General features: G+C 34.8%; 3 protein-coding genes across 3 annotated transcripts; 1 reads left to right on the top strand and 2 right to left on the bottom strand.

Moving 5' to 3' along the window:
- The first annotated feature begins 727 nt into the window (after positions 1 to 727).
- LOC120345151 (nuclear transport factor 2-like) lies at positions 728 to 2,541 on the top strand. Its single transcript, XM_039414570.2, has 4 exons — positions 728 to 1,058; positions 1,645 to 1,716; positions 1,904 to 2,011; positions 2,341 to 2,541. The coding sequence occupies exons 1-4, from the start codon at positions 963 to 965 to the stop codon at positions 2,449 to 2,451; spliced, it is 387 nt and encodes a 128-aa protein (XP_039270504.2). The 5' UTR covers positions 728 to 962; the 3' UTR covers positions 2,452 to 2,541.
- A 2,621-nt stretch (positions 2,542 to 5,162) lies between these two features.
- On the bottom strand, positions 5,163 to 8,295 carry LOC120345153 (uncharacterized). Its single transcript, XM_078113036.1, has 5 exons — positions 7,992 to 8,295; positions 7,679 to 7,723; positions 7,381 to 7,434; positions 6,500 to 6,694; positions 5,163 to 5,405 (listed from the first exon to the last, which is right to left on the bottom strand). The coding sequence occupies exons 1-5, from the start codon at positions 8,083 to 8,085 to the stop codon at positions 5,290 to 5,292; spliced, it is 504 nt and encodes a 167-aa protein (XP_077969162.1). The 5' UTR covers positions 8,086 to 8,295; the 3' UTR covers positions 5,163 to 5,289.
- Positions 8,296 to 11,465: 3,170 nt separating this feature from the next.
- On the bottom strand, positions 11,466 to 14,642 carry LOC120344464 (uncharacterized). Its single transcript, XM_039413700.2, has 5 exons — positions 14,163 to 14,642; positions 13,854 to 13,898; positions 13,060 to 13,113; positions 12,449 to 12,641; positions 11,466 to 11,824 (listed from the first exon to the last, which is right to left on the bottom strand). Exons 1-5 carry the CDS (start codon positions 14,488 to 14,490, stop codon positions 11,707 to 11,709), a joined length of 738 nt encoding a protein of 245 aa, XP_039269634.2. The 5' UTR covers positions 14,491 to 14,642; the 3' UTR covers positions 11,466 to 11,706.
- Positions 14,643 to 15,803: the final 1,161 nt, after the last annotated feature.

The raw sequence follows: 15,803 nt of genomic DNA on the forward strand, positions 1-15,803 counted from the left end.
AACGTCGTCATTGTGTGACAATACATGTATATGCCGAGGGAAATTTTTGATTTAAGGAGAATAAACACCGGCGTAAAGATGTTCAAAACACGCCATGCTGACGAAAAAAATCGGCGATTGTAACAAAATAAAATCGCGCACGTTATTAGCGGCCTGTTAAGTCTTCCAGAAATGTCAAAAGAGAAAATATTCGACCCCTAATTTATTAATATGTTCGTCAAGTGTCAAATTTACAGCTTTAGTATGAAATTCAGATTCATTTATGGCTTGTGTTAATCCTATTAAAAAAGGTTCAGCATTTTAAATAAGTAAAGTACTTTTAACTTGCCCAGGAATATTAATCTGAAAGTAACAATTTTAACATTTATTTTGGGGCTCCGCGAATAATATTCAACTTTTCAAGGGCTCCGCAACACCAAAAGTTTAATTTTGAATGATTCGACTTCAGATGTACTATCACGTTTTATTTATAGTTATTGACGGGACATCGATAATTTCCGCACGTGTGGCTTATACATCATAAAAAATTGATCCGTATATGAGTCGATATCGAATCACGAATCATCAAATCGATTTTGATTAATTGGATCATAGTCAGTTTATGTCATTTTTTGGCCTCATATCAATGGAGTATTTACTTGGTGCGATAATTGAAAAAAATGTTATGTTTTTATTTCGACCTCTCCGAAAATATTAGTTCCTTAGGTACATTTTGTTTAAAGAGAAGGTTTGTGAATATATCGTAACTGAAAATTTAGACTAATCAGGTTGTACTTCATAGTTGCATAATATCGGGGAAATAAATGTCATGATTTGATTTTTAAAAACTTTCAAATCGGATATGATATATATATATATTGCGGATATGATATCATTGGGTAAATACTAATATGCAATATCTACACAGCCTGCATTAAAGAATAACCAGTTGGTTATAAGTAGGTTAAAAACAGACTGCAGAGATGGCGAATACGGAGAGAGCCAATGAGATTGGATTACAATTCTCTAAGTTTTACTATGAGAATTTTCAAAACAAATCTGTCATCGCTACTTTATACGTAAGTGAACAACTATATTTATAATAAGCAGAATGTGGAAGGTGGCACTTAGAATGATACCGTATACAGTTACAGTCAGGAATTTCATCACTTTGTGTGCAGCTTCAAAAAACATGTACAAGTACGTTACAAGCTATACGGTTTTTGATTACGTTTACACCAGGTGATCTGACACTCGTTGGAATGAAGTTTCTGAAATATTTTCCATCGCATTGTGGAACCTTCCAGCTCATGATTTTTACTCAAGATTATTATTATTTAATGGTTTCAAAAAACTTATGCTTCTTTACAAACAAATTCTACTAATTTTTACTAGCCACGCCAAGTTGTAGGCCTACTATAGTTATGATATATATTGAAATATTTTAATACCATTCAAATTTATATATATATATACAATTAAGAGGTAGACGGCGGGTTGACGTAAATTCGGTTAACGTGTGAATATGTATATATAATTATTTTGCATGGCAATGCTGGTTCACCAAGTCTCTTTGTTATATGCTGTTATTATATATTTTTATTCTAAGCAAAGAGAGTTTGGAAAGTAAGAATATGCTTACACTAATTTGTGTTTTTATTACAGGTTGATTCCAGCTGTTTAACTTTTGAAGGCCAAACATTCGTGTCGAGGGAGAAAATAATGCAGAAACTTAAAGTGAGTTTTGGTATTGCGGATCAACTTTGAACGAATTTACTAATTATTTCAGCTTAACGGTATCTATTTTAATTACATCCGGAATCGTGGAACATTTTCATTATAGAAAGTATGCGAAATCACGACCTAAAGTAGTACGGACCATGGGTAATGCTTTAAATTAAACATTGGTAATATGTATTTACAGGAACTTCCGTTTAAAACTGTTACTCATGTTGTCAGCACATGCGATTCCCAATACATATTCGGAGCTGATGGAGAAGCAGTGTTAGTTACGGTGAATGGGCAAATGAAGGTAACAGTTTCGGTTCTTCCACATATTGAATGAATAAGTTTTTATCGTTATTAAATAATTGACATAGAAAATGTTTCAAGCAATAATATGTCGGAAGTCGGGACCATCAGCTGTCCGGAATAACACTAGTAAATTCGTTAGGGATTCACGAGGTGAGTTAGTGGCGAACGCTATACGCTAGCACCTAGGAGTTACGGGTTATACCTGGGCACAACAAAAATCCAGCAGTCCTTTCTCACATAATTATTTTCAGCAGGGTTCGAGTCTGTAAAAATATATTTGTTCATTGATTGACCAAAATATGATTCTCTAACATGTTCTAATTTTAGACTGATGATGACGCTCCACATGGTTTCAATCAAACATTTGTCCTCAGTGCAGTTGAAAGTTCATACGCAATATCAAATGAAATATTTCGACTTAGTTTACATCAAGCGTAACTACGCGAAAAATCATTGCAAAAATATGTATCCACCAGTATTATTTGCCCACTTAATTAAACTTATACATATATCTAAATGTCGATTCTATTTCCGCCAGGCTACTTATTACCGCGTTGAGGCTAAAGAAGATTTTGCATTCGCATGTGGTTGGGCGGTAGATGATCTGAGGGATAGCTGTTTCGTTGAGTCCCAATACTGTACTAGAGAACAATATAGACTAGATCAGGGTCGTCCAGCCTTTTTGGCAGGAAGGGCCACATGTAATTTACCAATAAGTGCACGGGCCATGACTTAACATTGTAGTTATGTTTTAGTTTTGCTACACTGACTACAGGTTAATGACCAAACTTTCACAATTATTGGAAAAATAAAACTGTTGTTTCCCAACCATTGATGGGGCGCCGTCAGTGGTTATTCCCAAAAGTTTCGCAAAAAACCTAACAAATCAATACCCATAGTGAGCTCTTCGGTAATTTCAAAATCATCATTAACTCCACGCATGAAGAGCATTAGACTTAATGCCAGTATTTTCGTCAAGCACCAAGGAATACGATGATAATTTTCCCGCTTTTGCAATTAAAGTTTCTGCTATAGAATTCCCAAGCTCTTCAACACGACGATAATCGTCTGTCTTGGCAGGCTTATATTTGCAAACGCCTCTTTTATTTCCGGACATCAATACTCAATTTTTTTTATTCAATTCCGAAAAATACAGCGCGGGCCACATATGGCCCGCGGGCCACAGGTTGGAAGACCCTGGACTAGATGCTAACAAAATTTGGCACGATGTCCGGTTATCTGGCGGTACCGGTGCACCACGCACTACCGGTACAATATGCAACAATACAGTTCTAATGTTTAGCAGTGAAGATACATAGGTTAGTCTGTATGCAATTTATAGTATTAGAAAGACTGTTAAAGCAACATTTGCACAAAGCAAGCTCTTCAAAGCAGGCACGAATAGCAACCATGCGAACTCTGAAACGGCGCGCCAGGGCGGGCATCCTCTGAGAGATCAGTAAAAACGTAGCTGGCAGCATCGGTCAAAAGTCATGAAAGTTGGTAATTTCCGCCCAGTTTCCGCCTGATGAGGGTATTTGAGCGGTACCCATTTTTGGTTTTCAAATACAAAGCGTTAAAATGCGATTTTCCGTTGAGAATTTTGTACTAACTTAAAAAGTCTCCTTGACCTACGAAATAATGCAAAAACATACCTACATTTGAATTAAAAGTGAATATTAATAATAAAATCAGCCTCGAATCAATTTACAAATAGATGAACTATTGCAAAATACAGTTACTGAAAACAATGCTGTTGGAGCTTTTGCCTAAGTGACGCTAACTGCTGATTTTAAAATGTTCTTTGTAACTGTTACTATTTATACGATTACAGCCATGACTGTTGAAAGGAAATAGTAAGTGTATTGTCACTGTCAGTAGGGTTACCAACCGTCTTTTATTTCAAAATACAATCTTTTAATTAAGCTTTTTTCCTCTTGTCCTTCAATGAAGTTATAAACTATACAAAGGATGCTAGTTGTCCTTTATTTCTAGCATCGCCTTTATTCTAAAAGTTGCAAAACAAAAGTTAATAAAATATTAAATAATTACTATATAGCACACACTAAACTCTAAACAATCTCGCGCTTCATTCGTTCGTTTCCTAAGTCTCCCGACGTTGATCAAGTTTAGTTGAGTTGTTGCCAGTGACGAGCAGTATAGTAATACTCATTTCATCACCATATTATGTAAATTAGGTTGAATATAAAACACCCATTAACAAAAAGTAGCAATACATCACTGAAAACGGGTAAAAAAGGGAGTCACAGTAAACTGCAAAAATTATCGGAGCTTTGATATGACGGTCTGATGTATTGTTGTCCTGCTAGACCTGAATAGCAGAAATAAACACATGATTTTTCTTATCATCTATTCATAGCCGTTAGGGAGATTATTTTCCAATTGTTAGACTAAATATTGTGAACGATTCGTGAATGCGATGCGTGATGGAACATTTACGCAAATACAGAAGCCCTGCATTTTGGACTTAAAATCACATGTGACGCCATGGTAACATGACGAGTACCATTGACAACTTAGAGCAGAGTAGCTTTCACGAATGGTCGATGGTGACAAACAGATAAATTTGTCAGTTTGAATGAAATTCGTATTTATATTCAAGAATTTAGTGAAATTATGACATTTGATGCTCGGAAACATCTCTATTATTGTACATGGAACTATATTAGTTGGGAATATGGATAAACGTATATATATATGATTCCATTTGAGTGGCCTGACATTTTTATTCTGCCATTCAGACAGTATGTTTGAACTTTCTGGCGTCGACGCGATGTGTGTACTGCTTTTTACTTACAATACAATTTTATGTTCAGACAAGTTGGTGACGAAGTGCGATCTATGTGGATCGTGTTTCTAAATACTGTAGTTGTTGCTACTCTTGCTGTTATTCGACTTTTTGCTACAAAAAAAATCTACGTAACTAATAAACCATCAATCTTCACCGCTCAAGTCACGGATGCGACGGATTGATTTTAATCTTGCCAACTCGGTGCTCAGAAACATTTCCGTGTGTGTCATATTCTACCAGTACTGTAGCTAGTTACTATATCTACATTTTCATATATTTGAGCATTAATAAGTTGTAGATATAATACCAGAAAACAGACAAAAATGCAAGATAAAAATACGTTCAACAATAACAATGTATTCTTGGCTTGTGGAACTCAAAGATGTACAAATCCTGAAAAATCGTTACACAATTTAGTAAATAAGATGGCAAAACTGGATGTTATAACAAGCTGTAATTTAGTTTTATCTGATTATCATGTAGACTGCATTTGTCCAATGATATCCTTCCCCGTCTAGAGCGCAGGCAGTTGATGACCCATATTTGCCATATACTTTGTGAGCATTGGCTGATGTTGCACACCAGAAAATAAACTAAACTGAAATGACAGGAAACAGGAACAGGAAAATTTCTTTTGTGAGATGCTGAATAAAATATTATGATCGTAATGAACGTGCTAGGTGACTCCCTCCCCCTTCAAAAAAAAACAGAACCCAGGTTGTTTGATACACAAACAGAAGTTCAATTGCTTCCTTCATGTTTATAGAAGTAACAAAGAATTTATTTATTTTGGAAGAGGGGGAACAATGAAAAATTTATTTATATTCCAATAATGATAAATTTTGTTCACAAAAATCTTTCACATAAGTTCATCATTATTAGTTATGAAGACAAAAGACTATTTAGACATATTTTAATAAATGCCACAAAATTGATCCTTTGTCATAAGATTAAATTGAAATAGATAGATTGTGCCTAAATGAAATCGATTCAAAAACAGAACAATTTTGAGAGTATGAAATTAGGTAATTCCTCCCTTCGCATATTTTAAAACTCTATATTCCTCCCTCAATTAGTATGAAAACTACTTTAATTTTCCAATCTGTAATAGATCTTAGCTAGTATTATGTGCAAGTCGCATTTACGCTTTTGTACAGTTTAAGCGTGCCTAAATGTACAGTGAAAATAAAAAAGCTAAATAGTATTAGTAATACTACAGCAATTAAAAAACAAAATTCCTCCTTCAAAACGTCAAAATTCATTTCTGGTTAGAAAGCGTTGAACTAGGTGTTGCATACTGGCAGTGTACTTATTGACACTGATCCTGTAATAAATCTTTTATGTTCTGGGCGTTAAGGGTTAAATATCGTATGTCAATAGAATACTAGGAATAAAACAGTATCAGACAAGTCTGGAATCAAACAGACAGCTATTTTCAAATTTACAATATTCAGATGGAAGAAATGATTTCTCCATTGCACTTCTTTTACCCGCTCAAAAATGCCCAAAGTACAATTTCTGTTTTAATTGGCTTTACGACACAGCATACAATTTGGGAGGTGAAATTTGCAAAACTCCTGCATCTTACAATCCCAATACAATATAATAATAATCGACTCTGAATGTTATTGAGTTTGAGCTCTATTTCTATGTATTTTGAATAAATTCTACATTACCATCCACCAGCTTGAAGCACGAATACTTTATATCCCAGGCACCAAGCAACCTTTGCACATTTTTCTATCGCATTGGTTCTGGCTTCATAATTTCCCGTAACAGTCGGAAATCTCCCTTCAGCTGTCGTTACAATACGATTACCCCGCCACGGAGTTTCTTCTTTGTAGCAGCCGATATACATGTAATCCGCAGCTAAACAAAATGTTGATAGAAAATAAATAGATAGAAAAAACTTAGCGTATTTGTATATATTATATATACGATCAATTTTAGATCACGTGATATACTGTGCGTATATGCTGTATTGTACTAAATTAGTACGTAAACTTGAGTTTAAAGTACACAAAAGTTAATCTAATAAAAAAATCTGGCGCTCCGAAAGTATTCGTAACAAGATGATGCACAACCTGAACAACCTTAACCAGGCACACATACTATGTTCAGGTTGTGCGTCATCTTGGTACGAATACTTCGGGATCACTGAAAATCTTTATTGAAACTCTCGATATAATTTATTGATTTCCAACCTTTTTGGTGAAGAGAACCCCAACGAAACATTCCGGATGCTCGAGGTGCCCCGATACATTAGTTCAATTTTCGAATTATTTGAACTATAAATATATATAGAGCAAACCCAACACTGGCATAACAAAGTTAAAGTGTTGAAAGTTTAATAACAGTGGCAAAACTAATAGGAATTTTATTATATTCAAACAATATACAAATGATTGTCGACTATCGGGTTTAAATAGAAACTTGCGGAACCCCGGGACTATACCGGCGAAACCCTAAGTTGCCGCGTAATCCCGGTTGTAAAACACCAATCTAACCATTGAAAAGTTCACAAATCCTATCGGAATTGGTGCAAAAATACTCACGTTCAGTTTCCCATTTGTTGGTACACTCTGCTGTCGGGGATGCTTCCATTTGTGCTAAAAATAAACTGTATTAGTAAATAGAAAAAATCAACTCATGAATGATATGAGGATATATTTATATGTAGGGCAATTTAGTGATAGCCGATGCATTACTACTATTTGCATACGATTGATATCAATTTAGAAAGCTTACTTCAATGTCTTGCTTGGCATCTTCATGCTATTACCAAGTTTACACTGAATTGCTAATACATTATTACTATTCTAATAGTCATACATTTTTAAATGAGGAATTTACCTGATTCTTCAAGTTTTTCCAATCTAGCACTGAGAGTATGTATTTCTGAAATAAAGAAAAGATTTGGATTAAATATATCCTATGTTTTATTATAAATTACCAGATTATGTGAAAGAAAGATAGGCCATAAAATCATGGATATTATCCATATCTTATCATTTCTAAAATATCAACAATACATTATTTTTGTTTAACTCCTCGATGAACGAAATACATCCAAGCACTAAAACATTGAATACGGTTTAATGAAATAATGAAAACAACATCATTCAGAGAATTCATTCGAAGCTTATATGTATGATATTTCACTCACGCTCATTGACTTTTCTTGATATTGTTTCATCAACCCTGGAATAATCTACTACACCACTTTCTCCTTTATTTCCACGCTGTCCAGCGGCGCCCATGTCTCCTTTGGGTCCTCTCTTCCCGGGTACACCATGATTTCTTACTGAAATCGGCAATGGTGTATCGTGGCATATGCTTTGAAACACATTATTCAACCTTTGGCACGTCTGCTGGCGTGATATAGTGTCCTGACAAACACCAAAATTCGCCAGAAGCAACAAGCCACTGATGAGTGTAACAAATTTTGATTGCGTGAATTTTTGCTAATCTATATATATATATATATATATAATAGAAATATTGATTATTACCTTGGGGACTTATGGCACTCGAAATTATTTTCTAGCGAAAACAATAATCCCAACAACAGCAAGAATTCAGCGAGGGGAAAAATAGTTGTTTCTCAATCACTCATAATTGTTCTACTGTAGCATGGGTAAGCAAAAAAGTCTTCTCTACATATTATTGTATTTAAAAAACTGTTTCTACTCCAGTTTTAGTCCCATCTGTGGGTCATATGGACGCCGTGACTACAGAGAATAATTTTATCAATGTTGGAATCTATGTAGCGTTGGCGCGCTTCATAAAACATCGCGCAAGAAGTGATGGAATTATCGTAAGCTGTGGATTGTTACTTACGGTTCCAAATGAATGGTGGCGCAAACAGGGCGCGGCAAGCTGAGCGTCGTGCGGTTTAATAGTTCATAACTATACTATACAAGTGAATGATGCATGTACTTGGCAGCGTTTTTGTGCAACCATGGAAAAACTGATGTACAAAAACCAGACTACCCATATTAGGTAGTACTTCCCCTTACTTGTTAGAATTAGATAATAGAGAGCTGGGTGAGAAGTCATGCTTCAAAATTTTCAACATGAAAAGTAAAAAAAAATAGAAAGTAACACTCGTTGAACGAATGTTAAGTACACAAATGAAAACTAGCACTGACTACCGCAGAGAATAAAATAGCGCTCGTGACCGTGAACAAAATCGATGTAATAATGGCGTGTTTCAAAAACTATCTTTCAATGGGCGGGTCACATGTTATATCTTTATCACGGGATAAACGACTGTTGCTCATAGATAGTTAATTAATCAATGTCTGCGTCAATCTGAAACTTGCTGTTGCATCTTTTCGTCGCCAAACTTTGGCAAGCGGTATTATGTGTTTGTGATGTAACAGTGACGTCATTTTTGAATAACATAGTCAAGTGAGAATCAGGAATGACACATGCAAAAATGTCCCTGTCGAGAATAACAACAGTAAATTCACCATATCGTTAGAGATTTGCGAGGTTGCTTGGTGGAGAACGCTATGACCTAGCACCTACGAGTTACGTTAACCACCACGTGAAGACAACAAAAGTCCAGCAGTCGTTTGTCACATAATTATTTTCCACGGGGTCCGAGTCTGCGGAAATATAATTGTTCATGGATTGACCAAAATATGATCCTCTAACATGTTCTAATTTTAGACTGATGATGACGCTCCATATAGTTTCAATCAAACATTTGTCCTCCGTGCAGTTGGAAGTTTATACGCAATATCAACTGAAATATTTCGACTTAGTCTTCAACACCAATCTCAATTACGAGAAAAATCATTGCAAAAAGATATATCCACCAGTCTTATTTACCCACTTGATTAAACTTATACATATATCCAAATGTCGGATCATTTTGTTTAAATATGAATAAAGACAGTATCTTATGTGATGCCTATTTTTTAATTCATTCCTATTAATCGAGACAGAGCATGTCGCAACTTCATCACTTGAATGTTATTATTACTGTGAAATATATTCCGAACTTCTGATGACTAAATGTCACAATATTCCAGTGAACAATTTATGATCCCCTCAAGGCCAAATAGTTATCAATATGGATGGGAACGAAACATTAGAGCCGTGTCTTATTCACGACTGATAGTGATATTTGAGCGGTACCCAGTTTTGGTTTTCAAATGCAAATAGTTAAACGATGTTTCGTTGAGAATTTTGTAATACCTAAAAATTCTTCATGGCCCACGAAATTAATGCAAAAAACATACCAACATTTGAATTAAACGTAAATATTAATGATAAAATTGGCCTCAAATCAATCTAACAATAAATAAACCATTGCAGTATACAGTTACTGGAAACAATGCTGCTGAAGCTTCTACCTAAGTGATACAACTGCTGATTTTAAAATTTCAGCTGTTCCCTCTAACTGTTACTCTTTATACGTTTACAGCCATGACTGTTGAAATGAAATGGTAAGTTTGTTTTCAGCAGGGTTACCAACCGTCCTTTATTTCAAAATACAATCTTTTAATTGAGCTCTTTTCTTCTTGTTTTTTAATGAAATTATAAACTATATAAAGGATGCTAGTTGCCTTTTATTTATAGAATCGCCTTTATTCTGAGAGTTGCAAAACATTCAAAAGTGAATAAAATAATTACTATATAGTATACACTAAACAATCGTGTGCCTCAGTAGTTCGTTCCAGGTGCGGGAGATTTATACGTTAATCAAGTTTAGTTGAGTTGTTGCCAGTGACGAGCAGCATAGTAACATTCATTTCATCACCATATTATGTAAATTAGATAAAACAGCCATTTACAAAAAAAAAGCAAAACATCATTCAGGACGGGTAAAAGGGAGTTATCACAGAAAACTGCAAAAGTTATCGAAGCTTTGATATGGCGGTTTGGTGTATTGTTGTCTTACTAGACCTGATAAAGAATAACTTAAATAGCAGAATTAAACACATGATTGTTCTTCATCTATTCATATATGATTAGAGAGATGATTTTTCAATTGTTCGAGTAAATATTGTGAGCGATTCGTGCTCAATGCGCGATGGAACATTTACGCAAATACAAAATCCCTGTAATTTATTTGAATTTTGGACTGAAAATCACATGTGACATCATGATAACATGACGAGTTCCATTGGCAACTTATAGCAGAGTAGCTTTTACGAATGGTTGATGTTGACGGAACAGATGAATTTCGCAGTTGGAATCGAATATATCTGTCGGAAATTGCATATTTGTTTCCTGAATTGAGTGAAATAATTACATTTCATGCACAGAAAAGTTTCTATTATTGTACATAGAACTATACTAGTTGGGAATAAGGATAAATATATATATGGGCCCATTTGCCATTTGAACGATCCGCCATTTATACAGTAATTTCGATTTTTACAGCGTCGACGCGATGCGTGTACTGCTTTTTACTTACAATACAATTTTCTGTTAAGACAAGTTGGTGACGAAGTGAATCGTGTTTCTAAATACTGTAGTTGTTGTTACTTTTGCTGTTATGCGACTTTTTAGCTACAAAAAATTCTAGGTAACTAATAAACAATCAATCTTCATCGCTCAAGTCACGGATGCGACGGATTGATTTTAATTTTGCGAACTCGGTGCTCAGCAACATTTCCGTGTGTTCATATGCTACCGGTACTGTGGCTAGTTCCAATATCTACGTTTCCATATATTCGAGCATTAATAAGTTGTAAATATGATATAAGAAAATAGAACGAAAATGCAAGGTAAAAATACGTTCAACAATAACAATGTATACATGGCTTGTAGAACTCAAAGATGTACAAATCCTGAAGAATCGTTACACAAATTGGCAACATAGAATAACATAACTGGATGTTATAACAGGCTGTAATTCAGGTTTATCTGATTATCATGTAGACTGCATTTGTCCCAGCAGCTCCTTCCCCGTCTTGGGCGCAGGCAGTTGATGACCCATATTTGCCATATACTTTGTGAGCGTTGGCTGATGTTGCACACCTAAAAATAAGAAAAATCATATATTATACAAAAAAAGTGTTTTCCTCGTGTTCATAGAAGAAATGTAGAATTTGTGTGAGGGAGAAGGGGTAAGAATTTATTTATGTTTCAATAATGAAAAATATTTTGACCAAAACTTATTTCACATAAGATCATCATTATTAGCTATAAAGACGAAATTCGAATTTATCACCGATTATTTGGAGATATATATCTTGATAAAAACTACAAAATTTGAATACTTCACAACTAAACTAAAAGTTAAATTAGATATATTGTGCCTAAATAGAATCAATTGAGCAACAGAAAAATTCTGAGAGTATCAAATTCAATTCTTCACGGCGATGCTACATTTTGGTTTTAACGAATATGACTATACGCTAGAGGTTTTAGCAAAATGCCTACTAACTGCGAGATGTACAGTATGTAAAAATATACTATTGTAATAAATTAGATCAATAGTTCGCAACCATTTTTAATCAATTCCCACCTCACCCATTTTGGAATTACTCATTCCTCCCTAACTTTGCATAAAAACTACTTTAATATTTCCATATTTAGTGAATATTAGCGACTAAGCGAATCACATTCACGATTTTGTACAGTGAACAAATTCTACATTACCATCCACCATCTTGCAGCACGAATACTCTATATCCCAAGCACCAAGCAACCTTTGCACATTTTTCTATCGCATTGGTTCTGTGACGATAAAATTCCGTAACAGTCGGAAATCTCCCTTCAACTGGCGTCACAATACGATTACCCTGCGACGGAGTTTCTTCTTTGTAACAGCCGATATACATGTAATCCGCAACTAATAAAAAAATGTTGGTTGGAAAAAATAGATAGAAAAAACTTCCGAAATAGCGTATATGTATATATATATATAAGATCAATTTTCGGTGATACGGAATCCCAATGAAACATTCCAGAGACCCGCGGTAGCTTACCCCAGTACATAAGTTCACTTGTCTTTTATTATCTGAATTATATAAATTATTAATGTATATATATAAAGCAAACCCAATAGTGGCAAAAAAAATAGATATTTGATTATATTTAAACAAAATACATATACATGATTTTCGACCATCGGATTTAAATGGAAACCTGTGGAACCCCGGTACTGTACCGGCGAAACCGTAGGTTGCCGCGTAATCCCGGTTGAAAAACACCGATCTAACCATTGAAAGATTCACAAATCTTATCCGAATTGATTCAAAAATACTTACGTTCAGTGTCCCATTTGTTGGTACACTCAGCTGTCGGGGATGCTTCAGTTTGTCCTAAAAACAAGAGAGCTATGCTCAAATATATGGACACGTAGGACACCCAATGGCAATAATTTTGATGACGTCATAGCGAAAAAAAAAGTAATAGCCTTCTGGAGAAAAATTTTATCTTCAACCACTGAAAATATCAAAGCAATTGGTCCAGTATTCGAAGAGAAAAGCGATTTTTTAAAAATGGAGACGGAGACAAATAACAACAAGAGAGCTATGCTCAAATATATGGACACGTAGGACACCCAGTGGCAATTATTTTGATGACGTCATAGCGAAAAAAAAAAGTAATAGCCTTCTGGAGAAAAATTTTATCTTTAACCACTGAAAATATCAAAGCAATTGGTCCAGTATTCGAAGAGAAAAGCGATTTTTTAAAAATGGAGACGGAGACAAATAACAATAACAACAAAATTTTGAAACGATCGTTATGGCCACTAAACGTGTCCAATAAAAGAAATGTATTAGAATTTCGATGATAATCACAAAGTTATTCCCGCTCAATAGAAACTTATATATATACTTGGTTTCAAACCTTAGCCAATCAAAAGAATCAACTTTTATAAACAAAATGAGGAGATGTGTAATATGTTAATTTAGAGGTATCCGATGCAATACTTCTATTTGCATAGGATTGATATCAATTTAAAAAGCTTACTTCAATGTCTTGCTCAGCATCTTTAACATGCTAAATAACTAATACGTTAATTTTCCAGTCATACATTTTTAGATGGGGAATTTACCTGACTCTTCAAGTTTTTCCAGTCTAGCATTGAGGGTATGTATTTCTAAAATAAAGAGAAGATTTGGATTAAATATATCCCATGTTTTCCTATAAATTACCAGATTATGTAAAAGAAAATAGACCATAAAGTCATGGACATTATTCATATCTTATCATTCCTAAAATATCAACAATACATTATTTTTGTTAAACTCCATGAACGAAACACAACCAAGCACTAAAATATTGCATACGGTTCATTAAATTAATGAAAACAACATCATTCAGAGACCTCATTTTTAGCTTATATGTATGATATTTCACTCACGCTCATTGAATCTTCTCGATATTGTTTCATTAACTCTGGAATAATCTACTACACCACTGTCTCCTTTATTTCCACGCTGTCCAGTGGCGCCCATGTTTCCTTTGGGTCCTCTCTTCCCGGGTATACCTTGATTTCTCGCCGAAATTGGCAATGGTGTATCGTGGCATATGCTTTGAAACACATTATTCAACCTTTGACACGTCTGTTGGCGTGATATAGTGTCCTGACAAAACCCGAAATTTGCCAGAAGCAACAAGCCAGTGAGATTAACTAATTGTAAATGCATGACTGTTTGGTAATCTATTCTATATATATTAATATTGAACATTACTTCAGAGACTCGTGGCACTCGAAATTATTTTCTATTTGCAATAACAATCAGCCCAGCCAAACAACAGCAGGAATTCAAGCGAGACGAAAAACAAGTTCCCATAGTTGTTCGTAGCCAGACTAAGCATAAAAAATTGCTTTACATCTTATAATAGTTAAAAAAAAAAAATTTTTCTATAGTTTTATCCCATCTGTGGGTCATATAGACGCCGTACCCACAGAGAATACTTTCATTGATGTCAAAATGTTGCGTTCGCACGTTTTAAAAAAACATCGCGCAACAATGATAAAATTGATGTAAGCTGTAAATATTTACTTACGGTTCCAAATGAATAGCGGCGCAGGCAGGGCGCGGCAAACTTGGCGTCGTTCGGCTTACTAGTTTATACTATGAGGTTCAAGTGAACGATGCTATTAGATGCACTTGACAGAGTTTTTGTGCAACCGTCCAAAAAAACTGATATACAAAAACCAGACTAACCATATTAGGTAGTATTTCCCTTTAGCTGGAATAAATAATAGAGAGATGGGTAGGAAGTCATGCGTCAAAAACGGACTTTTTTGGCCAAAGTTTTCGACATAGAAAGTACGATGACACACGGTAACGCATAAGACCTTGAACAAAGTCGATGTAATATTGGCTTGTTTCAAAAACTACCGTTAAATAATAGAACCAAAGATGGCGAATATATTTTAATTAGTGGGCCAAATGTTATATCTTCATCACGGGATAAACGACTGCTGCTTATATATAATTAATCAATGTCTGCATCAACTTTCTGTTGCATCTTCAAAACCGATGACAACCTTGACGTAATAACAACTGAATTCACACGAAGAAATATATAACAGCAAAATTTTAAATGAAATATTGGATCTCATAGAATTTATAGGAAATTTAGGAACAAATAAATGTATTAGCCTTCTAGCGACAACAACAATCTTCAACCACTGAAATTTGGTCCAGTAGTCGGGAAGAAAAGTCAATTTTTCATAACCAGGGGGAAAATGCTAACAAAAAGAGCAACAACAACATGATAACAAAACAACCCATAGGCCTATTTCGAGTCCAATAATAATAATAATAAAGAGCAATGCTCAAATAAATGAACACGAAAGCGAAGTATTGCGGGAATCGGTATCCAATTTTTCGTAACACCTGTACGAAAGCGTAGTCTTCGCTACCTCGACTAACCCCAGAGCCCATCCGCAGAAGATTCAGTCCCCAATTTGTCATTCATTTTTAATTGTGATGACAACCGTCAAATAATAACCTTTCTCCGTTGCTAAGGATTCAACCCAAATTCAAAT

Source organism: Styela clava, chromosome 5, assembly GCF_964204865.1.
Source record: "Styela clava chromosome 5, kaStyClav1.hap1.2, whole genome shotgun sequence".
Taxonomy (NCBI): Eukaryota; Metazoa; Chordata; class Ascidiacea; order Stolidobranchia; family Styelidae; genus Styela; species Styela clava.

Excerpts from the sequence above, each read along its gene's own strand:
- LOC120344464 (XM_039413700.2), bottom strand. The coding sequence starts at position 14,490 with ATGTTCAATATTAATATATATAGAATAGATTACCAAACAGTCATGCAT. Across the intron at positions 13,899-14,162 it reads ATCGAGAAGATTCAATGAGC|AAATACATACCCTCAATGCT; the intron begins GTGAGTGAAATA and ends TCTTTATTTTAG. Across the intron at positions 12,642-13,059 it reads CAACAAATGGGACACTGAAC|TTGCGGATTACATGTATATC; the intron begins GTAAGTATTTTT and ends TTTTTTTATTAG.
- LOC120345151 (XM_039414570.2), top strand. The coding sequence starts at position 963 with ATGGCGAATACGGAGAGAGCCAATGAGATTGGATTACAATTCTCTAAG. Across the intron at positions 1,059-1,644 it reads CTGTCATCGCTACTTTATAC|GTTGATTCCAGCTGTTTAAC; the intron begins GTAAGTGAACAA and ends TTTTTATTACAG. Across the intron at positions 1,717-1,903 it reads AAATAATGCAGAAACTTAAA|GAACTTCCGTTTAAAACTGT; the intron begins GTGAGTTTTGGT and ends ATGTATTTACAG.
- LOC120345153 (XM_078113036.1), bottom strand. The coding sequence starts at position 8,085 with ATGGGCGCCGCTGGACAGCGTGGAAATAAAGGAGAAAGTGGTGTAGTA. Across the intron at positions 7,724-7,991 it reads ATCAAGAAAAGTCAATGAGC|AAATACATACTCTCAGTGCT; the intron begins GTGAGTGAAATA and ends TCTTTATTTCAG. Across the intron at positions 7,435-7,678 it reads GGAAAAACTTGAAGAATCAG|CACAAATGGAAGCATCCCCG; the intron begins GTAAATTCCTCA and ends GTTTATTTTTAG.